Below are 24,910 nucleotides of genomic sequence, written 5' to 3'. Positions count from 1 at the left end.
GGCTGCCTTTCAGATTTTGCACCACTTACATGCGGAGTTCCGTAAGGCTCTGTGGGCGGGCCCACGCTGTTTTCATTATATTTAATGGGTTTGAAGAATATTTTTTATCACCTTCCTCTCTATTATCATGTTTATGCTGATGATATTCAAATATATACTTCTTTCAAACCCAATCAGAACAATGCAGCCAGCGCTATCCATAACATTGAGACTTGAGTACAAGATGTTCATAATTGGTTAAACTCACATTCACTTAAATTGAATCTCGCCAAATGCGAATTTATAATGTATGGTTCCAAGACTCAGTTAGAGAATATTTCCATCACTTCAATTACTCTTGCTGGACATGAAATTACCCTATCTAATATATGTCGCAACCTTGGTGTGTTTCTCGACTCAAACATGACAATGTCTACACAAATTCAATATGTCTCAAAATCAGTACGTTATCAGTTACGCAATTTGGGTTTTATTTGTAAATATCTTAACCGTAGTGCCACTGAGAAAATTACTCATGCTTTAATTTCTTCTCGCTTGGATTTTGGTAATGGCCTTTTGTTTAGTTCGCTTCACAACCTACTCGCAAAATTACAAAGATTACAGAATGCTGCTGCTCGTGTTGTGACCCTGTCCAACAAGTACAGTCACATCACACCAGTCCTCAAATCGCTCCATTGGTTGCCCGTAGAAAAACGTGTTATTTTCAAGATTATTAAGCATTACTTTCCTTCTAGACAGCTACGTTCTCAAAACTCTGGCTTACTTGTTACTCCTAGGGTTAAAACAAAGTGGGGGGAGCGAACCTTCGCTCATGCTGGGCCTTCATTATGGAATACTCTCCCTCAATGGATTAAGAATAGCAGTTCTGCTGAAGTGTTAAAAAACAATATTAAGAAATATCTGTTTAATTTAGCTTATAATTGATTACCATAACCTTTCATGTCTGTACCTTTCCTATCGCACTTTGTATAAATGTATCATGTATGTATTTCATCTCTTGCACAAGCTGCGCCTTGAGCTTTTGGCTGTCAAGTGGATTTGGCGCCTTATAAATCATATGTATTATTATTATTATGAAAGTGGGGATTTAAAGAAATGAGAAAGGAGCTGCATGCAACCAAATTGCTAAGCATACTCATTTATCTGCTTGTTTAATATAAGATATGCTAGGGTGAAGCACATTAAGTTTGTGTCATCATTTTGTTTTAAAAATGTGGCGTTTAAAAAAAATTAATTTAATGGTTTGGCTTATTGTAAAAACACATCTAACAAGCAGCTCAAAAGCTGAAAATGTTCAATTTACAAACAAATTTTGAATATAGAAAGATAAAAACATATACACAACTAAAATACATGTTTTAAGTCAACTTTTGCAGAAATCTTGTAGCATTGGTAAGATGAAATCGAAATTGCAAAACAAAGTTATTTGTTTAATGTAGTATTACACTTTCATGTTGAAAGACCAAGAGGCTGAAAAGGAGAGAATGGAGAAGAAAAAAAAAGGACATTGTTTGAGCCAAAGAGTTCAGAAAGACTTTAACAATAGCTATAAAAACATTTCTATTACAAAAATTGAAATTATGCATAAAAATATGTATTGGAAGAGATGAAATTAAACCGTGCATCATGTGGACAAGCCCTAATGCTCCCAGCAGCAGTAAGGATACGTTTTCTCCCCAAATCTTCCCCTTCTTATCTACTGGTACCTGTTTTTGTTGCTGCTCCAAATCGTCCTCTATTTTGCTTACACTTACGTCATTTGGAGTGGCAAACGAGGCATTATCCTTCTGAAATGTGGGTTTTTAGGATAGGGTTTCTGGAACGAGTGCCGACGTCGAGTGTTTTGCCACTGCTTAATGAAAGGAGAGTGGGTGTGACAGAATGGTGATCCCTCCCACTCGTTTTAGGTTCATTGTCACTACACACCTGCCGGATCTTTATGTTTTCAAAACTCTAGTTTTGCTTGTTCTTCCAAAACTTAATACAGAGTTGGGGGAAAGTGCCTTCACTCACTCCTGAATTGTTTACCCTGAGGGATCAGAGATATTCCTTCTGTAGATTCTTTCAATAGAAACCTTAAAACTTATCTTTTCCAGTTTGCTATTACTGGTAGTTAATCTGATTTTTCTTCTTTTTGTGTTATATTGTATTTTTGTACAAGCATGTTTACGCGTTTCCATGTTTTGCACTTGTGCGCCTTGAGCCTTTAATTCTTAAGTGGATTTGGCCCTTTATAAATCCTATATATTATTATCATTGTCAGTACCGGTATTATTATAGAACATTATTTAAGAATATAAATTGCTATTTTTCTTCCATTTTTCTAATACTTCGTTATTGAATTTTATGTCAAGCTGTCCCATTACAGATGTGTATTAGGAGAAAACATGTCATGCTTTGCAAACACTATGTGACTTCACCCTTTCAGTGCCTTAAGGTAGTCATAACTATTTCTTCTGAAAAACTACTTTTTACTTTTTTGAAGTGACAAGAAGGGATGCATCATGCAAAGACTGGAAAGAATTGGTGTCATAAAAACTTTTAGGCATTTTGAATGTGAGCGCAAAAACTGTTAAGGCATCAACTCAACCCTTTTGCATATATCGTCGCTGTTTTCACGAAGTGACGGTAGTGAAAAAAAATTGCATTCACTTTGCGTGACGATTTTCCTCACTACCGTCACTTCGTGAAAACAAGGACGATATTATGTTGTAGAAATCTTCTTCAAATAATATTATACATCATTTTTATGTTTGTAATAAATATCAATAATACACTTGAGCCTTTTGAAAGTGCCTTAGCGTGAAATTAAAAGTCTTTGCAATTGTGTTGTTGATGCTTTCTTAAAACTTTTCTTTACTTTGTTTCATTTTTATCTAAAGCTGACCCATTATATATGAGAAAACCATTAGGTTATCATTAGCAAAAAACGGGTGACTTATTCATTTCTGTGTCCTTTTACGTTGGTATTTATATTTGTTCCAATTAAGATATTGAATCAAGGATTTTCGCAAAAAGCTTAGTAATTTGAAAACTAGTTCATGCATTGTGAAGAAAGATATCGTTGATTAAGAATTGGAGCAAAGAACTTATTAACTCGTTCCTTTCAAATTTCTGATATTCCCATAGACTTTGTACACAGAGCACCTGGTTCCCGTAGGCTAAGGGTTAACAGAGGAAGTGTAATCTAAATAACGGTTCCGAAAGAGTCCAATATTTTTGCTTTTATCAAATGTGGGGATATAGAAATAGAAAATGTTTCATATAATTGTTTTTTTAAAAGAGAAAAAAGTTCCCAGGAAGAGATGGCATTATTAAGGTTTTGGGAATGTGAATTTTAATGGAGAAAATTGACTGCCCATAGAGACGAGTAAAAGCTCTTAGCTGTTTGAGAGGATTTCACGGTATGAATGATTAAGCATGTCCAAGGAAGCAATGAAATTAGTTAAGTGATTTTTGTTTGTTCGTTCCTTATGCTTTCTTTCTTTCGTTCCTTCTTTCTGCTTTTTCGAAGTTTCAGCATGTCCAAGGCAGCAATGAAATTACTTAAGTGATTTTTGTTTATTCGTTCTTTCTGTCTTTCTTCCTTTCGCTCCTTCCTTATGTTTTTTGTTTGTTTGTTCTTTCTGTCTTTCTTTCTTTCATTCCTTCTTTCTGCTTTTTGAAGTTTCAGCACGTCCAAGGCAGCAATGAAATTACTCAAGTGATTTTTGTTGGATAGTTCTTTCTGCCTTTATTTCTTCGTTCCTTCTGCCTTTATTTCTTTCGTTCTTTCTTTCTGCGTTTGAAGTTTCAGCATAAAGTGCTGATCAGATTTGTAGTTACAATGAAATAAGATAGGATATCTGATCTTAGCATTTCATGATGATTTTTTTTGTGTGCTAATTTGCACTTAACTATTTTTCATCAATCCTGTGGTTGGTTTTATGTAGTGTAATATTTACTTCTAGCAATGTGAACTGATTTAAATTGTCAAGAAAAAAAAAGTATTGCCTAAAAAAATTGCAATGAGATACTGGTGTAAACTTATGGTGGATTTTGTTATCACACAGCAGATGGGTTGTTTGGATTAGAAAAATATGAATGAATTAACAATGTCAAGGAAGATAACACACAATGACACGCAATAACTAACATTTCTGCATATTTATGAGAATTCATGTTACAGATTAAAACTAAGATATTGACAGTATGCATTGAGGAATGGATGTGTGTGTGAATTATACAGCCATGTGTTATCTACTGTAGATTTGAAAACACTTTTTTTTTTTAAAGTTTGGACATTGGAATTTTTGTTGTTGGAAGGCACAAGTGAGTGGTAGGCTATTAATAAAAGGATGTCTTAAATGTCTTAATTCTACATTCTTAATTTTACCCATTCCTTAACTTTGTCTAAATTATGTTCTTAATCTGATAAAATAACCCAAATGAATTTATAACCCCTGTTAGGAGTGGTGGTTTACTTGTGTTTTTCAAGTAAATTTTTCAAGTTTACCCAGCTATTTAAACCTTAGTCACACCAATGAGACTGACATCTAACCTAAAATAGACCAAGGAACACATTGCACTACTGCTAATGGCCAAGACGTTGCCAATTTGCAGTCAATTTGCCGATGTGACTGGGGTATTAGCTCATGTGAACAAACCCAGTTTATGCTAATCCCAGATTATTTCAATTATAATAATGTACAAGATTTATAAGGCACCGTAACCATTGAAAAAAAATGCTCAAGAGGCACTTTGATACCCCAAAAAAGAAGAAAAGTTAGATTATCCTTTTCATGTTTCTAACTCTTCATTACACTAGCAGGAATGGCGAACATTTAGTAGATTTTAAAATGGTTTGCCAGTGTGCTTGGGTTATTCACCAGTGTGAACATCCCCCCCCCCTTTTATGCTAATCCTGGATTATCCTTCCCAAGGACCTACCCCCCTCTAATCCATCAGAAGGGTCTTACTCTGTAATCCCCTCAGAGGATGACTTTTTACTCATTGAGGCTCTGGCTCCTCTTCGGAAAATGCAGGAAAGTGCGAAAGGAATAATGTGATGGGATCTTACAAAGTCGCTAGAGACGCTAGAGACTTGCATCTCGTAATCGGGCTCATAAAATTCTCCTCCATTCGTATTTTATTCCTGAATATTTATTCCTGAAAGTTCTCGCAACCCATAAAGGATGGAATTGCCTTGTGAGCTTCCTATCTTTTCATGTTTTTTGTATAGTGGCATGAATTTTTCATTGCTGAAATAATTATTCATATAGTCATCACTTAATTCTTGTTTTATTCATGAAGTTTTTACAAACCTTAAAGGTTTTTGAAATCTAGTAATATTCAGTAAGTTACATATCAATCGTAGCTTTTTTTTCTCCAGTTAATGTTTATAGTAATTGCATAATTTTGATGCATTTGTTGCTTAGATTGATATTTGATTTGAAGATGCTTTTTCAAATTTGTAAAATGGATATTGAAAATCAAGTGTAAAATGTTTCAGGGGAAGTAAGAGGTCATGAGTATCGACCTCTAACAGGGAGTGAACGAGAAGCGAACTCTGCACCAGCTTCCAATGCATATAATATTCTCCTGTTAGGAGCTAGAAGGACATTAACTCATATACTTCAACACAGAGCTATCGCCCATTTGACTCTCAATGGATGAACTTGCCTGCCCTCACAAAAATATCGCTCAACAAGTCGACACTCTTCTCCTGAAAAGCACTGTCAAAAAACCATACCCCATTGCTCTTGAATTATTCATACCGTGGTCGAGCGACTGTCGACTCCTACGTAACTTTGTCATCGGTTTCAGCGGTAATCCAATTGATATTCAACAAGCGTGTATCCTCCTTTCCGAGTTGAGAGGCATGCCTAATCCTTTACTGTGACAGACGTGAATCTGAGAAAGCTCTCGTTTAAACCTCCAGTTCCTGCAGTAATGGACAATGAATTCTTACAGAATCAAACAAAGTTTAGACAGAATATTCATTTGTAATCCTCAATAATGGGATATGTCTGAAGTTTGTCATAAAATTTGTAATATTGGAATGACAAGGAAAGAAAGATGATGAAAACAAGTATTGAGGGTTCAGACGTAACCTTGTATTTTGCCAAAGTGAGTATTTGATATAAAAATGTTCAGAAAAATGTGGGTTTTCCAGGAAACACAAGACTTAACTCCACCCGACACCCCATTGAAGTCAATGGCTAGTGAAACATAGACTTAACTCCTTAAGGCCCAAGTGGACCCCTATCTTTAAACCATTTTTCTCAAAATTGCAAAATTAGAGTTATGTCTTTGTGTCACGGACCCCTCAATATGGTCTCCTATGTGCTACATGTAGTAACACAGTTGTACAGATTCTTACAAATCAACCAGAGGCAGTTGCTGTAACCTTGTTCCTATTTTACAGTGTCATATGCTTCCCATTTCTGTATTTTATGACCTGAAGCACAGTGAATATCTGTAGGAGCTTTGTAGCCATTCAGTTATCCAATTTCCTGACAAGATCTTGAGTTGAGCTTTCAAAGAGGGATACACTGAGAGGAAACCACTACTGAGGCAATCGTTTAACGCTGCCTATTTGTGTAATGAAATTGTGTCTTGGGAATTAGGAGATGGGCGGGGTTGTCTTAATATATGAGATTTGTAAGGCTCCGAACCCACTTGAAAGAAAATGCTTGAGGCGCACTTGTAAAAAGAAAAAAAAGAGGTCACATAAAAGCATCTGCATGATGAACATACAACAACAAAAGAGATACATGAAATAGTCCACTATGGACTTATTTTGCATCCTTTGTCAGATGCTGGATGGTGTCCTTGTAGGAATCTATTTCATTTTAGTTTCCATTGTTAGATAAACTCTATAATTCTCAGTGAGTTGCAAGCAGACAATCACATCGGCTTACTGAGTTTGATTGGGTATTTGCGCCAGCTTATAATGTCGAATTACACAAACTTACGTTTAAACGTGTCCCTATATTCATGAAAGGTCAAGTAAAATGAATGCAAACAAATAATTTTTTTTCAAAGGTGGTCCTTGAGATAAAGCTAATCTTGCTACATGAACAGTTGTGATACATGCCCGTACAATCAGAAAATGATGAAGTGTCAATCATTAGCTTATTTAAGAACTCTTATGGCTATTTATCTCGTAGTAAGGACGTGAGTTTTCATAGATTTATTGTAGGTTTTTCAAAAAAGTGTCCGGTAAAGTGGACCCAACACTTTGACCATGAGAGAGAGGTGTGTTTCACTTACAGAACACCCGAACCTGTAGATTAGGGCTTAATTATTTATGGAAATTTTTTGTAACCTGACAACCCAACCCAACCCAACGAGAACACCCGATGGAATGGAGTAAGCCATCTTCATCTGGCCAGTGTGTTCATATCTTCTATAGATAGAAATGATTTTTTTTTTTTTTTTTTTTTTTTTTTTTTTTTTGGGGGGGGGGGGGGGGTTGTTACCCAATTAAGATTGACACATTCTGTGTAGTAGTGCCATGTTCTCCCTATGTATTGTCTGTTGAGAGCCAGAAGGTTGTTGAGACGTGATGGCTCAGTGGTCTCGCTCAGTGGTCTCATAACCAAGAGGTATCGGGTTCAAAATCAATTTGAGGTGCTACTGCCTTTTGGTAAGGCCTCCTCATTATCAAGTCCCTTACAAACATACACATGCTTTTTTTAGCAGTCAGGTAAAACAAACAAACCAACCAACCAATTTTCGATTCATATATAATTTGACATAATGTCAACACCCTTCTGTCTCTCAACAGACAAGTTAAAGTGTTGTAATATGCGTTCAGAGAAAGAAAATGATAAACAAAAGAAATATCTAGATTTAATGCCTTTCTTGTCAACAAATGATATAACGATAAGGTGTTCTAATATAATAAACAGTCAAACCTGTCTATAAAGGCCACTCAAGGGAACAGAAAAAGTGGCCTCTTTAGGCAAGGGGCCTTATAGAGATGTGGTCACCAAGATATGCTTGACTTTATATCATATAAATTACCAGTGGTGTAAGCATTTTCCAAATCCTTTTCATGAACATTTTTAAATGCATTTACTGTATTAAGAATGGTGCATTTTTTAATTTACTGTCTGATCTTTGAAGATTTGTCCAGGATATTGCACAAAAAAAATAAATAGCAGCCTTGTTAACTGTGACCCCGATTTTCTAGATATTATATTCACTTGTAGGGATTCCTCGGGATTTAGCCAGAAGGTCTTTAGATGTAACCAATATGGTATTTTTTATCAAACGGGCTTTTAGAGATTCTTAGCCAGAATCCCTTGTATCTGATGAAAACATCATGTGTACTTTGTTTGTGAAGGGAAAGGAGGTTTTGCACTTCAATCTCTCCCTCCTTTTTCTTTCTTTCTTTGTTTTGTCATATAGTCTAGCAGACGTATCCTCTTTGTTTTCTTAACTGCACACTAAACAAATGTTGCGCCCCATTTTCAAGTTTTTGAAGATTGCTGGTTTAGAATAAATTTGTTGTCGATTGACAAAAGCGTACAGCCAAAAATACATTTTTGTTAGTATTTCATCATTTCTTCTTCACTTGTTGATTTTTCATCAACTGCCGCAGGAATATTTTTGTTATACTAATTTTGTCATACTTTTTTTTTTTTGGGGGGGGATAGGGATACAAGTACAGACATGTGAACACTACTCAAATGGCTCAAAAACATAGTAAACTTGCATGCTTTCATGAATGAAATCATACTAGCAGTAGGATTTATGAGCTTGTTAATATACATGAATGTACGCGAATGTCTCAAAAGCCAAGTAGACGTGCATGCTTTCATAAATCCAGTCATACTAGGTATCGGTTAGCCTCAGGATCTGGCTGTGCTGTTTATGCTCCTCCCGTAATGTCAACACCGTCATTCAACGGCTTGTCAATTAGGCAGAGTACGTCACTCCAATTCTGAAGCTTTGTAAGAGAGAGCCATTCCTATACCGACTGCATGCAGGAAAAACGTTAAGGCCATTCCCATGTCCAAAGCGATGGCTTGGCTTCGATATCGTTGCTTTGGGAGTAGTCTTCTTGGAAAATAACATTAGAAAGAGTAGCTATTCGTGAGGAAAATTTTCCTTCTACATTGTCCGCTGAACGCAAGAAAGCCTTTGCTGCCCTCAACCATACATACATGTAGCTCTTACAGCCTTTTTGCGGATAACCACCGACATGTCTTACAAGACTTTTACAGGTCCGGCAAGACTTAATTGCGCATCCCCTGTAAAATTTGATTAGCAAACTGGCTCTAAAGCGTAGGACTTGATCACATGACATTCCTTAGGGGATGCGCTTTTAGTTGGATGTGAAAGACTGGACATGAGAAGTGATCTCCTATCTCTCGGATTGCGTGCCGATTTCTCTTTTCCAGGTGAATTAATTTCATGTCTTCAGCATTTACAGAGACCTGTGTTTTTTATGCAGCAGCGCATGTGACCCAAATTTTTTAATGAGATCGCAGACTTTAAACCAACATCAAACGTGAACGGCCATCCTTTTTTGGCAGGATTGAAAGCAGGCTCACTATAAATTTGGCACAAGCATCTGATAATTAAGAAGTTTTTGTCATTAAACGAGGATTCAATATGTGCACAATATCTCTGTAAACAGTGGGTATTGCAAAAATTGTGCCAAATTAAGAGACTCTTGGGATTAAAATATTGAAGAAATCTAACAGTGCAAATTAAGTATGTTGCCAAGGCATGTATCATGGCTCATGAAAATGTGAGAACTTTGGTGGTTCAATTTTTGAAGACATTTAAAGGCAAATTAAGTTTGTTGTAGACACAAGTTTCATGGCTTGAGCTGTAGAGTAGCACTATGACACGTAATGTTGATAGATCACAAGCTGAAGAAAGGACAATAGTAGTAGAGGATCTGCAAATGGATTTCCAGATCCATTATAGGTACTATTTATCCTCTATTTATCATGTGGGTGTGTGTTTGATGGGGATAGTTATATTATGAAGATAATGTTCAGTTTTATGTCATAAACACCCACTTTTTTTTTACAATTCCTTTGCTATAATGTAACTAAACATTTTTTTACTTGTTATGCACCATCATCCCCTCTCCCTCTCTCTCTCTCCCTCTCTCTCTCACTCTTTCTTTTCCATCTTCCATCCTGTCCTTCTCTGTCTTTATCTTCCATCACTTGCTTTCTCTGTCTGGCCTATTTATCGCTCTCTCTCTCTCTCCCTCTCTCTCTCTCTCTCTCTCTCTCTCTCTATCTCTCTCTCTCTCTCTCTATCTCTCTCTCTCTCTCTATCTCTCTCTCTCTCTCTCTATCTCTCTCTATCTGTCTCTATTTTATATAAATCTGTCTTTCCATAGCTAGCTTTCCATGCTATCTCTCTCCTTCTCTATCTCTTCTCCCACCCCCTTTCTCTCTCTCTCTCTCTTTATCTCCCTTCTTTCTCTCCATCACTCTAAATTTCCCTTGTTGATGTATTTCTTTATCCTCCACTCCCCATATTTTCAAGATATTCAAATCCTAAATTAAAACTGTCACAATAATATATCTGGACTGATCTTGCCTTTTGAATAAAGCCATCAGGAAATATGTTGTTCCCAACCTTTAAAAATAATGTATAATTGAGGAGCTCATTGAAATTCAGGATCTATTGTTGAGTCCCAGAGAAATTTTCTAAATATGCCTCCTTGTAACAATGTTACGCATGATATAAATTGGTATTCATGTTTGATGTGAATTTTGAGCAAATAGGACAGAAAGCAAATATGCGTAGTAGAATGCTTAATGATGTCAGATGACAAACAGATGTGATATGAATAATGTAAGCAACTGCAATAAGTGATTCAATGAGGAAATAGAGACACAATGTCCATAATAACAAACAATAAAGAAACAAAAAATAAAAGATTTAGCAGTGAGGGGGAAGTATCTGCACCTCCAGCTTTTGTTAGTATATCAAATTAATTTATAATAAATACACCCCCCCCCCTCCCCCACCCCCTTTATTGCCCTTAATTTCACAAACAATGATTGATATAAATAATCTCTCAAAGTCTGTTTTAATCCGTCATTTCATTTTATCAGTTGTTAACATGTCATGTGTAAAAGCTACGAGTTGACACCCCTCTGGCTCCAAACAGACTTACAATATATTTTAAGAGACAAATTTTGCAGTGTCTAATATCTCTATTTCTAATTCAGGAAGGCAAAGATCACCATTTTTTCTCCATAATTCAAGCACAACATTCACAATGTTGGGTGGAATTTCCCACCTAAGGCATAGTAAGCGTTAATGTTCGACCATAATAACATGATCTATGTGTTTGTTCCCTCCTTCAGCCCTTGTATGTTATCCTATACTGGTGCGCTCAATTTCATCCCGCGTAATGTTTATCTCTCTTGAGATTTTGTTTACAAGAAGACTATTTTTGTCCAATTCTTGCTCTTCCGTTTTCTATTTATTTTTGTTCTCATATTCAATTGTATCTCCTTAGCCCACTTGGTATTACGATTGTGTATTTATAAACCTCACCTAATCCATGACTATACTCTCACTGTGTCTCAGTATTTGATACTTGTGTAATATAACAAGCTTTCAAATCCCTCGTCAAATCTGTTTTTGACTGGCACAGTGTCATATCTGTCTCAGTGTTTAACTTCTCGATTTCTATTTCTTTCTCTGTCTGTCTCTCTTTCCTCTGTTTTCTGTCTCTGCCCTACCCTATCTCTGTCTCTCTCTCTCCCTCTCTTGTCCCACTCTCTTTCCCATTGTTTCTCTCTTCTCTTCTCTCTCTTCCTCTTCATCTATATCTATCTTTTCTATCCCTTTATTCTTTTAACCCCCCCCCCCCTTTCTGTCGCATACACTCCCATAATTTCTGACTTCTATCTTTTCTATCAAATTGAACCTCGTTTGTCTCATTTTTTGTAATCTTCTTATCACACAGAATATGCCTAACATCTCTACAGCTTATGCCTCTAACCACAAATTCTATTTCATTATTTGTTTTATTGATTTAGCTGTTTTGTTCTTGGTTTCATTTTTTCTAATGTCATAGTGTCTTTCTTTCCCTTTTTCCCTTTTTCTTCTTTAAATTATTCTCACATGCTGTGATGTGCAGCCTTTTTCTAGTATCCCTGAAATTTCACATAACACCATGTATCTTTTCTTTTGTTCATCATCCACAGGTATCCTTAGTGCTCCAACTCTCCTCCTTATCCCCAACACACACACACACAAGTCATCTCTGTTCTGATTGGACAGCCAGTATCATACAAGCCTCCTGATTGGTCAAAAAACAACTCTGAGCCTGGAACACATGCATATCAGAGCAACAGCCAGCCAACGATCTCTCCGCCAATAAATCCTACCCTGCCTGCAATCAAATCTGCCTCTCAGCTCAGACTTGCTTGACACTTCTAGGGGGAAAAGAAAGAAAATCGTCCAGCTGTCCGTTTAGCCCCAATGCAAGGAGTCTGAAATGCGATCCTACCCTTGAGAAGGATTTGGCAAATGTCGCGTGGCTGCCACGCTGGTGTATGAGTCGCCCCCGACGATGACATGAAGCAGTGAAAAGTTTCATTCAACTAGTAAAGGTCACGGCTCTCCGATCAACAACTGCGCAGATGAGGCTGAGATAAGACGGACAGCACGTTTTTGATCCGGGACGAGTGTTACGCATGGAAGAAATTGCTCATATCGATGATGAGGGTTGAGTAACGTGAGTTGACTGCTCTGGTTTGATTGAATATTGCTTCAGCAGCAGCGACGAGGAGTGGATGTGCTGCAGAACCGCCGGAGGAAGTCTTCTGCATTGCTACGGGCCGTGCAGCTAATCTCGTTAAGAGAGATATTAATGAATTGGATTGGCAGAAGCATGGGAAATTATTGAAAATTCCTTGTGATGGTGGAAAATTGTATTACCCTGTTTTTCTCTTTTTAACCTGGAGCTCTGTAAATGATATGCAGATTTGATTTGATGAAGGATTGCTTCAACCTGGAGCAAGAATTTAAAATTTTGTGATATTTTTTTTCCTGGAAATTTTTATTCAAAAGAGGATCAGTTAGGAAGATATCGAGGGAAAGAAATGTGCTTTTTGAGGAATATTACAAAGAGGATTACCATGCTCTACTGAAGAGGATTCATCAAGTTTGTCAGCACAGCAATCGTGTCATCAATGCAACCATCCAAATGCGGGGTGATGATTAGCAGTTTATTAATGGCTTTCTATTTTGATTCATTGCTATCGAGAAATAATTAGATAAAGTGGAAGGATAAATAGAGAGGTTGCCAATTTGATGTATAGCCCTCATCTTGTAAGGATTCTCCGTGTCACAATGGCGCGATCCACAAAAGTACACACAGTGGTAACTGTCTTTGTCACAGCCACAATCACATACATGTTGATGCATTCAAACTGTGGGGACACGACGGAGAATGTGCGAATGGTGCCCGTCGAACCTCACATCCTTTACGACGACGCAAACAACGAATACACATACCACCGGGAAATGCCTCTCATATTCATAGGCGGGATGCCGCGGAGCGGAACGACTCTCATGCGTGCAATGTTAGACGCCCACGACGACGTGCGATGCGGGGAGGAAACCCGCGTTATACCGCGGATACTGAGCATGCGAGCTCAGTGGATACGCTCTTCCAAAGAACACGCGAGGCTGCTCGAAGCAGGACTCACTGACGATGTCGTCGACGACGCCATCTCGGCGTTCATGCTCGAGATCATCGCGAAGCACGGGGCTCCGGCGCCGCGGTTATGCAATAAAGACCCCTTTGTCCTCAAATCTATGTTATACCTTCATAAAGTGTTCCCGAATGGGAAATATCTTCTCATGATTCGCGACGGGCGAGCGACAGTGCATTCCATCATCTCGCGGAAAGTGACGATAACGGGATTTGACATTACAAACTACAGGGACTGCCTGAAGAAATGGAATCAGGCAGTTGAGAGTATGTATGACCAGTGCCTGAGAGTAGGAAAGCAGTACTGTCTGCCAGTCTTTTATGAGCAGCTCGTCCTCCACCCTAAGGAATGGATGGAGAAGATCCTCACATTCCTGGATCTGCCCTGGGACGAAGCAGTCATGCATCACGAGGAACACATAGGAAAACCAGGTGGCATCTCGTTGTCAAGGTAACAGGATGCTTTCATTATTTAAGTGTATGAAGGGAGGGGGGCTGGTGGTTTTTGTGTTTCAAGGGGCACATTTGAAAATTGACTGGGCATGTAGTTAACCTGGTGGCATCTCATTGTCAAGGTAACATGGTATTTTCATCATTCAAGTGTATGGAGGGAGGATTAAGGGGGAATTGTTTTTGTGTTTCAAGGGGCACATGTGAAAAATGAGTGGGCATGTAGTTATCAAGGTAACATTAAGGGTGGGATGGGCTTGGTGCTTCCGTGTGTTTTATTGAGGAGCACATTTAGGAAATCTGGTGGTATCATGTTGTCAAGGTAACAGGATGCTTTCACTTTTTAAGAGAATTGAGGGAGGATGGAAGGGATATACAGTGTAAGTTTGTTTTTAGGATCATATTATGGAATCTAGCACTCGTTTCATTGTCAAGGTAACATATATTTAAAAAGGAATAGAAGGTGTAGGGATGGGTTTTGTGTTTAAGAGGGCACATTTTAGAAATTAAGTGGGCATGTAGTTGTTACGATAACATAATCATGTCACTCATCATTCTAATCGTAGAGATGGAGGAATTGGGGAGGATGGGATGTTGTTTCCGTGTTTTGAGGAACACATCAGGAAAACTAAGTGGCTTCTTGTTGTTACGGCACAGGATGCTTTCAATCAATATTAAAGGGATGACCGGGGAGGGATGAGATGGTTTGTGTTTTTTAGAGCACACTGGGACACCTGATGGCATTTCCTTGTTAAGGTTTCCTTGCTAAGATTAGGGTAACAGAAGAAAGAGAGGGAAAATGAAAGTGCTTTAAGTGGTGTGTTTCTGAGAAGCATATTTTGAAATGTGATGGCATCTTGTTAGGGTAAAATAATTCTTTCATCCGTTATTAAAGGGAAGAAGTGGGAAATTTAAGGGTTGGGGTTGTTGTTCGGTGATTCAAGGAGTGCATTGGAAAACTTAATGACATGATGAAACTTAATATCATGCTATTAAACAGGATGCTTATTCTCATTGTCCAAGAGAGGTGGATTGTAAGGGGTTGGTTGGTATTTCTGTGATTCAAGGATTGGATTCAGGAACCTGATAGCACCTCTGATGTCGTCATGGAAACAAGATGCTTCAAAACAATTAAATACAGGATAGTCTGTGGTAGAATAAAATGTGCAGAATTTAAAGTTAGGATTGCAGGCCTTACCAATGATTGTTTAATACTCCTATCTCTGTCCTAATCATCCTCAAACTAGGAAACCAGAAAGATAAACCCACTGGTGATTGAAGTATACATACTTTTAAAAAATTGCCAATAATTCCACAGACATATTTTCTATGTTTCTTGAATTTTTTTATAGCAGACGTTTATAGTTTGGGTGAGGGTTAAAATATTTTATAAAAGGACTGAAAAAATTCTAGTGATTCTATAAAATACAATATCTTCTACAAAGTCTGACATATAGCCTAATAAATTTGCACATTATATATACAAAGCTCTTGGTAGAATTTAATAAGTATTTTGTACTTCGTGTTGAACCCCTTGTTAGTTAAATGTTCTTTTTTTCTGGTGTATTTCATAAGAAAAAGGGAATTGTCCATTGAAGTATACTGATATAAAGCAGCTTTTATACCACTCAGCATTGTGTCATAAGTGGAGTTAGGTGGATGCCATTTGAAGCAGAAATTCAATTTCTGGTGTAGTTCATAAGGAGAAGGGATTGTCCATTCAAGTATACTGATATAAATCAGCTTATAATACATATCACTTGGCATTGTGTTGTAAGTGGGGTTTAAGGTGGATGCCATTTGAAGCAGAAATTCAATTTGTAGCTCACAAGTATGTCTTGTTTGATCCGCAAGACATTGAGCAGACGAACCCATATCACAATTCAATTATACCAATCGGATTACACCGATGATAGCACAATCGTCAGAAATGATATGGTATTAGAGTTCTGTGAGAGCAATGCGTCAATGGTTTGTTAATCCATGGACCTGGTTTAAATGTCGTGTTTGTAAACTCAGAAGGATTATTGAATTGATGCTTGTTCTCTCTGCCAAGGGTACTAAGAAAGGTCAGGAAATATCAGGTTTCTTGCAAAAGTGTTCTGTAGTTTACATGTTCTTAGATAATAGGATGAGAGTTTTTCTTAGAGATATATATCATTTTAGAATGTGGAGGAAATGGGGGTTGAGAAATGAAGTGCTTGGCGCAGGATTGAATCGCTAGGAGCCGCACTTGTAGAAATGAATGGGTCACTAAACCTGTCATTTCCTGGAACAGCATTGGTGTTGAGTTCAAAGGTCGTGTACAGTGTTAGTAGTGGTCAGATAGATTTTTTTTTGTTAATGGTTATCTTAATTTTCTGATTCTCTGATCCACTTGTGGGGGAAGAGAGATAACAGTGCTGAAAGTGAGTTTTGCCTAGGAAAGACACCCTTTTAGAAATCACCCTTCAAGAAAGGATTTCTTTTCTTGTTTTTAAAGGATTTACCAATCACTCCAGCATTTCTCATGTTGGGCCAACTTTGCTCAATGGCTTGTCATGGATGAAATTGTTTTGGAACTTAATACAATTTACAGGAAAGCTTCTATTTATGTTGATGAATAGTAAAGTAATGAAGAAATTGGAAATTTCCTAAGTAGAGGATAATTATTTTTTCCAACAATAACTTATCCTTGCTGAAAAACACTTTGATAGGAATTGTTACAGTATAACTCTCAACTTCTTACTTAAAGGTAATGCAAAGTTTTGAAAATTGGATGGATAGTAATTCTTTAAAATGTTGATATATTCAGATGCCCCTGTGTATGTATTATAAGAACTAGAAAATGTAGCCTCTAAAACACTTCTGCTTTTGAGATACTGAATAATCAAAAATTTACTGGTGCTCCCGGTAAAATTTGAATATTGTAAATAGCTCCTTAGGCCATTCTTGGTAGCTGCGACCATGAGAATCTCAGAATATGCAGTTCTGACATATAATTCCCAAACGGGAATAGCAAAATCGGTCGATTGTAGTAAAGAAACATTGATTTAAGTTTAAAGTAATATCAGTCTTGAGAGGGCGCTATACAACATAAAGAGTTTATTATTCAAAATTTCATCACTTTAAACTCAATTTCAACCGCAACAGCGATCATTGAACATTGTAAAATCGCATATGCTTCCAATATGTTCATTTGAACCAAATTCATGACCCCATACTAAAACTTTGTATTATTACCTTTAATTAATCCAAAAAAGTGAGCTATATTATTAAAGTCACCATCTCATTCATCCCCTTTGCAGTTAAAGAAAAAATAGCTTTCAGGATTAGGATTAACAGATATTGACAGATCACTATGAATATATCAGGACAAAATGAGCACATATCATTCTTTTTTAAAACATTTAAAAACAATGCTGAGAGTCATAAGTGCATGAACTCTTGTCTTTTAATGCAAAATATAAAGCCTTTATGGCTTTTACAGATGTTGTGAAATTAGTGTAGAAGAAAATACATATTAAGACTTACATAAATTTTTTGTAAAATCATCTCAATCTTATTTGCTTCGTAACTTTATAAAGGATTTTGTGATAAAAATGTGATTGCCATATATGTAAGTCTGATGGATATGCTAACTCTTAAAAGATTTTAGGAATCCTAAAGCTTATATGCAAGCACTTCATTTATATTCATGGAAAATATAAAAAGGGATTAGAACACATCAATCAAACAGCTTTTCAAAGGAGTGATTGCAGACACTTTGATGCTACAAATGCATTATTTTGGAAGGAAAAGGGAGTCGCATCTTACAATTTAAGACTTGGAGATCTTGTCGGAGAGTAGAATCTATTCTAAATTAAGAGAAAAAGATTGGAAATGGAGAGATTAAGATGAAAAGATTACCTGTTTATTTAAAACTGTTGGCGTATTTAAAGGGTGTTTTCCTTCTTCTGTTCTTAATCCATGTAGTGCTATAGATTTCACAAACATACATAATTTTCATGAAAGAAGTTTTCAATCATTGTGCCACTCTCCGAGATCATATTTGACACAAAGATTGATCATGCCATCTGTTCAGAGCCAGAAGGGCATTAACTCTGTGGTGTTAAAGGGTGAAAGTTAACGCCCTTCTGGCTCCAAACAGAAGGTTTTTTAATTGATGGTCTGATATTTTACACCAGTGACCACCAGTAAAAAAAATATTTAAAAAAAAAATATATATATATAAATGCTTTGGTTGCAATTCGATTAAGTATAGGTTAAGGATTAATAAGATTAGGTTTAAGATTACAGTTAGGTGTAGTGTTTGTTCCGGGGATTGAAGTTGATACAAATGACCCCACATGTCTGCAGAACTTTTAAATATAGAGAAGTTGGACATCATGCATTTTGAATATCCACTGCCAAAGTGATGGAAGTGCTTCAGGAGCACATTTTCTTTTTCCCTCTTGAAAATAATACTTTCACACGTGTTTCACAGAATGTACCCTTGGTGCATTTATGAATAATGATTGTATAAATTTCATGAACTTTTTTCCAGCAGTCATCCCCATGGATTTTATGGTTTTGTTCAAATGACCTTTATCTACCCTTGCACAGGTAGTATCTGCAGCAAACACCTTCTTTTCTTGACAATTTCGCTGCCTCTATAGGCCTCTGAACTGATTTTTTGCTTCATGTCATTTCATTATCGAACATGACCTTCAAATTATGATATATGGAAGTAGATAACACTATTATTGACTACGACTTCGATTTGCAACATGTCATTTCATTGTCCAGGCTGTCCGCATAAATGTGGATGCAGGCAACATTTTTATTGATTGCGTAGAAAATATTAGGTGTGTACAGCATTCATTTCCATGGTGAAAATCTGAAACGGATCAGGGGGGAAATCGATGCAATCTTTCCCCCTCATATCGTGATGTATTCTTGTTTGCATCAAAGAGGGGTATGTTGTATTTTATTAGCACTCATCAGAGTGTTTGCTATCCATTAGGGAGAGTGATGATAGAGGATGACAACGAGATGGAGAGGGGACGAGAGGAAGAAAAGGAGGGGGAGGGATAGCGAAAGAGAGTGGGAGGGGGAAGGTGAAAATGGGAGGGAGAGAGGAGAGAGAGGGAGAGAGAGAGAAAGTGAGTGAGTGAGAGGGAGATGGAAAGACAGACATAGGGCGCGTTCATGCTTGATTTTGACGGCCAGAATCAGGCATCTGTTACGCGTTTAGTTTAAAACACGCTTGCGTTCATGCTCACTTTTGTAGAATCACCGAAAAACGGCGATCACGATCGCCGATCGTAAACTCACAAAAAGATGCGTTTACAATTTGTAAACGCGTTTAAATGGGGTCAACGCACTGACCTCTAGTGGGTCTACGTAGCATGCACAGTGAAGGTTTGCGAATCCAGCTGGAAGACCAATTAAGGCCACACACTGAGAATTGCCTGGGGGAGCCAGAGAAGTAAGCATGAACACTACATCGTGGAACTGCGATCACGATGAGCGTTTACGATGAGCGTTTCAGATCGCTCATTCTGCCTTCAAAATTTAAGCATGAACGCAGCCATAGAGAATGAAGAGAAATACAGGGAATAGGCGAAAGAAACAAGGGAAGGGATGGGGAGAGGGAAAAGGAAAAGGTTGGAATAACAGGAATCCATATGGGGGTGGGGGGGGGGAGACAGAGAGAGGGCCAGAAAAGGGAGATGAAATTGAAAATGAATAGATGTTTAGGACTGGGAAAAAATTATTTATGGAATTCAGGAGAGACAGGATAAAAAAATTGGAAGGAAAAGAGAGATATTGATATAGATAGAGAAAGAAAGGAAACAAATCACATGAAAAAGAGAGAATAAATGAGAGGGATGGAGGGAGACAGAGAGAGAAAAAAACAGATGAAAGGAGTTGAAAGAGTAAGGTATAACATATCTTCCGGGGGCTGACGATTAAAATGCTTAAATTGTTTGAACGATGTTGAATGATACAGCTAGAGATGGAATCCTACACCGGATATGTTACCATTGACAAACAAGTACTATCCTTTTCATTCATCAGGTCATCAATATTGGAGCCCGAGTATGCCACGCCTACCCTCTTGTTGTTGTGTTTTGAGTTATTGGCGATTAGTCAGTGATTTGACTATTGTCGCCAACCGTTTATAAAAGCATGGTATCTTCAATGTCAATAATGGGAATTCTCATAAAAATAAGAGGGAAAGAATTATTTTCAAAAATCAACAAAGAAATATTGATGTACATCAATCACCCGTATACATAATTAGTCTAGAGGCACAAGTCCCTAATTGGACACTTTACAGTAGTTTATCTCGATTACTAACGGCTAGAGCCTAACAAAATTGCGCTTCAAAATGATCATGAAGTGTTTCAAAAAAGTAAAAATCTTTGAGTGACAGGTTATTACCATACTCATTTTCCCTAATAGACTGTAGTGTCATTATAAACGGTTTTTGACATTTCTTATTCCAATCATAAATTTCTTGATAATCAGACATGTGATCGGCTTGTAAAAGTCATGGGATTCCTGTCTAACCTAAAGGTTTCTAATTATGATTGCAGCATGAGCTAAATCCAGGATTTTGTTTAGAATCTGAGGCAAAGATACCCAGTCCCTTCAAAGAATATGCAAAAAGATACACAAATTTGAATCAGATTTGAACGGTTTTGCAGAAGTCAGCCCCTTCAATGAAATATATAATCAGACATCTGACTTAAATACTACCAGGATAAAAAAAAAACATGCATCCACTGCGAGTTTATATTCTCCCGGTTATTTTTGGACATGTTTGACGATGTTCTCGTGGGTGATGAGAATTGAGGTTGACTAATTTTGCAAATTGGGCCTGGTGTCGGCAGTCTTAGACAATGTTCCCTGTGGAAACATGAATGTTGAGTTGTTAAAATGCTCATGGCAGTTCAGGATTGTTTGCTAATAAATTAAATGGGTTGTTTTGATCTTTGAGAATTAGATATTAGAAGTGTCGCCTGAACATGAACTGGAAGGAATATGTATGCACGCCACATGATAATATGAACATTTGGGGCAGGATCATTTGCTAATTAAATGGGTTGTTTTGGTATAAGAGTATTAGATATTAGAATTTTCGCCTGCATGGACCAGATAGAATATGAACATTTGGGGATCATTTGTTAATTAAATGAGTTGTTATGGTATTGGAGGATTAGATATTAGAATTGTCGCCTGAACATGGGCCAGAAAGAATATAAACATTTCGGGATTATCTGCTAAATACATGGGTTGTTTTGATCTTTGATCTTTGAGTATTAGATATATTAGAAGTGTCACCTGTATATTGACTAGAAAGAATATGCACATGATAACATGAACATTTCAGGATCATTTGCTTATTAAATGTGTTGTTTGGTCTTTGACTTTGAGTATCATATTTTAGCCTGAACATGGACTAGAAAGAATATGCGCATGATAACATGAATATTTGGGGATCATTTGCTTTTGAAATGGGTTGTTTTGATTGTTGATAAGTGCATGTCAAGCGGAGGGAGTGTCGTCTCAGCATGGACTAGAAAAAAATGTGTGCATGACTACATGAATGAACGGTCGGGTGGATGAGAGCATGTGAGAAGCAGAGACAAAGGAATTATAAAAACAGCGTGGGGTTAAGTATGCTTGCTGTTGATTTTAAGTGTTGTCTGTGGTTTTTGGCTCATGTATTTGGTAATATGTCGTAAATGTGTGTGCCTGTCCTTATATTTTTTCTTTCTCTCTTGCTCATTTTTTTCTCTCTATCTCTCTCTCTCTCCCTCCTTTCTCTCTCGATCTTAGACATGCTTTGCATGCCTCTCTGTCTAAAATATACATCTCTTTACTCTCCTTATTCTTCTATTCTCTCTCTCTTACTCTCTCACTCACTCCCCCACTCTTCCTGTGTCTCTTACACTCTCGTCCCACATCCTCTTCTCTCTATCTCTCTCTCACACACATACACACACACTCTCTGTCTATCTCTCTCTCTCTCTCTCTCTCACACATACATACACACACTCCCTCTCTCCTTTTCTCTCTATATCTCTCTCTCTCTCTCACTCTCTCTCTCTCTCTCACTTAATAATCCCCCTCTATTTGTATCCCTTACTATGTTGATCAACAACCATTAGTTGGAGGAGGGTAGATTGAATGTCATGAACAAATCAATCTCCATTCCCTCGTTCTCTCGAACCCTCATTCTCTCGAACCTTCATTCTCTCGAACCCTCATTTTAAATATCCATGTAGCACAGAGAATGTGCATTTTAATTACAATGGTGAAGAGATATCCGGAGCAGTATCCAGCTATAGGAAAGAGGCAAATACATGCTTGTCAGGTCCTATAAAGGTTGAATGAAGGTCACAGATGATGTTAAACCATCATGATAGTGATTGCAATTTTCGCTCGCCTGAGAGGGTCACAGAACAAGGTGCCGCATAATGATGGCCATCTGATTGAATTCTGTTTTATTTTCAGTTGAAGGTCATATCAGCGATTGTATGTCGTGATTTGTGTTTTGGGCTGTACAGCTCTTAGTTGCAGAAACCTTCGTAATGAGTAGTTGAAGTAGTAGTAGTGGTAGTCGTAGTACTGGTAGTAGTGGTAGTAGTGGTAGTGGTGGTGGTGGTGGTGGTGGTGGTAGTGGTTGTGGTGGTGGTGGTGGTGGTTGTGGTGGTGGTGGTGGTGGTGGTGGTGGTGGTGGTGGTGGTGGTGGTGGTGGTGGTGGTAGTGGTAGTGGTAGTGGTAGTTGTTGTAGTAGTAGTAGTAGTAGTAGTAGTAGTAGTAGTAGTAGTAGTAGTATATTGTAAAGAAAGGGACTGGATTAAAAAGTAAAAGTTGAAGAATATCTAATAGATTTCTATTATCTCCCGTAACAGCAGATTTTAATTCCCATTTAAAGCCACACTGTACTAGAAGCACTACCACAAAATCCCCTCTATCGCCATCTCCGGTCAGCTGTAGCAGTACAGTTCCGTAGATCGCTGCGCTGTTGGTTCTTGCAGTGAGTCCTCTGTCTGCAAAGTAGAAATTGGGTATTGGGTTATGCACTGTTGGCAAGTTGACCAAGAGATGGCGCTGTGCAATACACAGTATGCTAGGGCAGAAATATAATCAGTTTAGTATCACTTAAAAGATAAACCTGAGTTCTGGTAAAAAAAAAAAAAAAATTTGAATTCTCACAGAATCTAACGAACCTTACACTGAATGTTCAAGATTACAAATGTCATGTGACAAACAATTTTGGAAGAAAATGTATACTGGCTGAGTAATTAGCATAGAAAGATTAAATAAATTGGAGGTGGTGGTGCATATTATGCAGGCATCACTAATTCCCTGTTTATAAATCATTGCAAGAATTGGGTGAGAAACCATGTGCTTAAAGCCTGGACTACAGGGTTTTTTCATGGTTTGATTCTTACATGAGAAAAGAAAAACCCCTCTACCATTCTGGAAATTAGGAAATGATGTACATGAAAATGTTATTCACTGTTAGTTTTTTCTGATATTTTGATATTGGTATACCGTTACCATTGGTGATTGAAATTCTGCATTGTTATTCTCAACATGTGATTTCTGTGATTGTTGCCACGTAAGAAGTATATGCAGATGAATCTGTTTAGAGAACAAGAAGTAACATTTATTTTTGCTTTCTAGTATAAAGCCATCTATGCATAATCAGTCTGTTTCTTACACCATTCAAATCTTTGTCAAAAGATAGTTTTGATATTAACCCAAACATTAATTTCATTTTTTTAATATTTGCACTCATTTTTGCAGGAAAGAGAAATCTACAGACCAAGTCATTAAACCTGTCAACCTTGAAGCATTGAGCAAGTGGGTCGGTCATATACCTGGAGACGTCATCTCTGACATGGCCAGCCTTGCCCCGATGTTGTCCCGGCTCGGCTACGACCCCTACGCCCGCCAGCCCAGGTACGGCGACCCCGACCGATTCGTCCTGGACAACGAGCAAAAGATCGCTGACAATGCAGCAGGATTCAACGAAAACCTCAAGAGAGTTTACCGCGAGAAAGACATCGATCAACAAATAGAAGGGCCCAGGGATCCACGGCAAGGTCAACCAGCGCAAGCGATGGACCATCGGGATCAGGGTGCGCAGGATCATTTTCCTAGGGCGCCCCCTGTTGACAGGAGAGACCCCAGGCAGTACGCGAGAGACAGGAGGAATAAAAGAAGAGAAGGCCCGTATCCGGTACCCGCATGATAAAGGGCCTGTAGATTAGCTGTAGGATGTATATATTTATAAAATATTTTAATATTTGGGAATAAAACAGAAAGTGCCAATGGTTTGCTTATCGAGAGGATGATGATGTGTACTCCAGCCCTTTCCTTTTTTTTTCATAGATCAGGTACTAGGTAGAAAATAGAATTTTAGAAGTTCTTTAGACCGCATTGTAAAACAAGAAACAAAGGTTATCCTTGTGTAACGTTATGAAAATAATGACTGCGCATTTTAGCCCCACTGATCTTGTTTTATGTGTTCCATTTTCATGTGAAGATCCTACATTTATATGTATTTCTGTATAGCAAAATGTAGAATTAACGAAAAGACCCTAGTTCGTATGAAATATTCAGAGTCCTAGACTGCCCACAAGAAGATCCCAAGAGTTATGTATCAACATTGCTGCTGCGTGTAGTTTTTGTTTTTAACCATGAAATTGCTTGTGGTTAAAACAAGTTTCTACAAGTACATCCCGTCACTTTAATACCACAATATAACCACAAAGGTTT

At 37.6% G+C, this 24,910-nt stretch overlaps 1 protein-coding gene across 1 annotated transcript in view; it reads left to right on the top strand.

Annotated features, from left to right (window-relative positions):
- Positions 1-24,706, top strand: part of LOC115926705 (protein-tyrosine sulfotransferase 1-like) — a 37,463-nt gene extending 12,757 nt beyond the window's left edge. Inside the window, exons 2-3 of the mRNA XM_030991842.1 lie at positions 12,183-14,147; positions 23,936-24,706. Coding sequence (XP_030847702.1) covers positions 13,294-14,147; positions 23,936-24,383 — 1,302 coding nt within the window. The 5' untranslated portion in view covers positions 12,183-13,293 and the 3' untranslated portion in view covers positions 24,384-24,706. The remainder of the gene's footprint in view (positions 1-12,182; positions 14,148-23,935) is intronic.
- Positions 24,707-24,910: the final 204 nt, after the last annotated feature.

The sequence above is a fragment of the Strongylocentrotus purpuratus genome, unplaced genomic scaffold (genome assembly GCF_000002235.5).
Source record: "Strongylocentrotus purpuratus isolate Spur 01 unplaced genomic scaffold, Spur_5.0 spur5_scaffold_2, whole genome shotgun sequence".
NCBI lineage: Eukaryota > Metazoa > Echinodermata > Echinoidea > Camarodonta > Strongylocentrotidae > Strongylocentrotus > Strongylocentrotus purpuratus.
The sequence above is the reverse complement of the archived record's forward strand: the minus strand, read 5'-3'. Positions and strand labels throughout refer to the sequence as shown.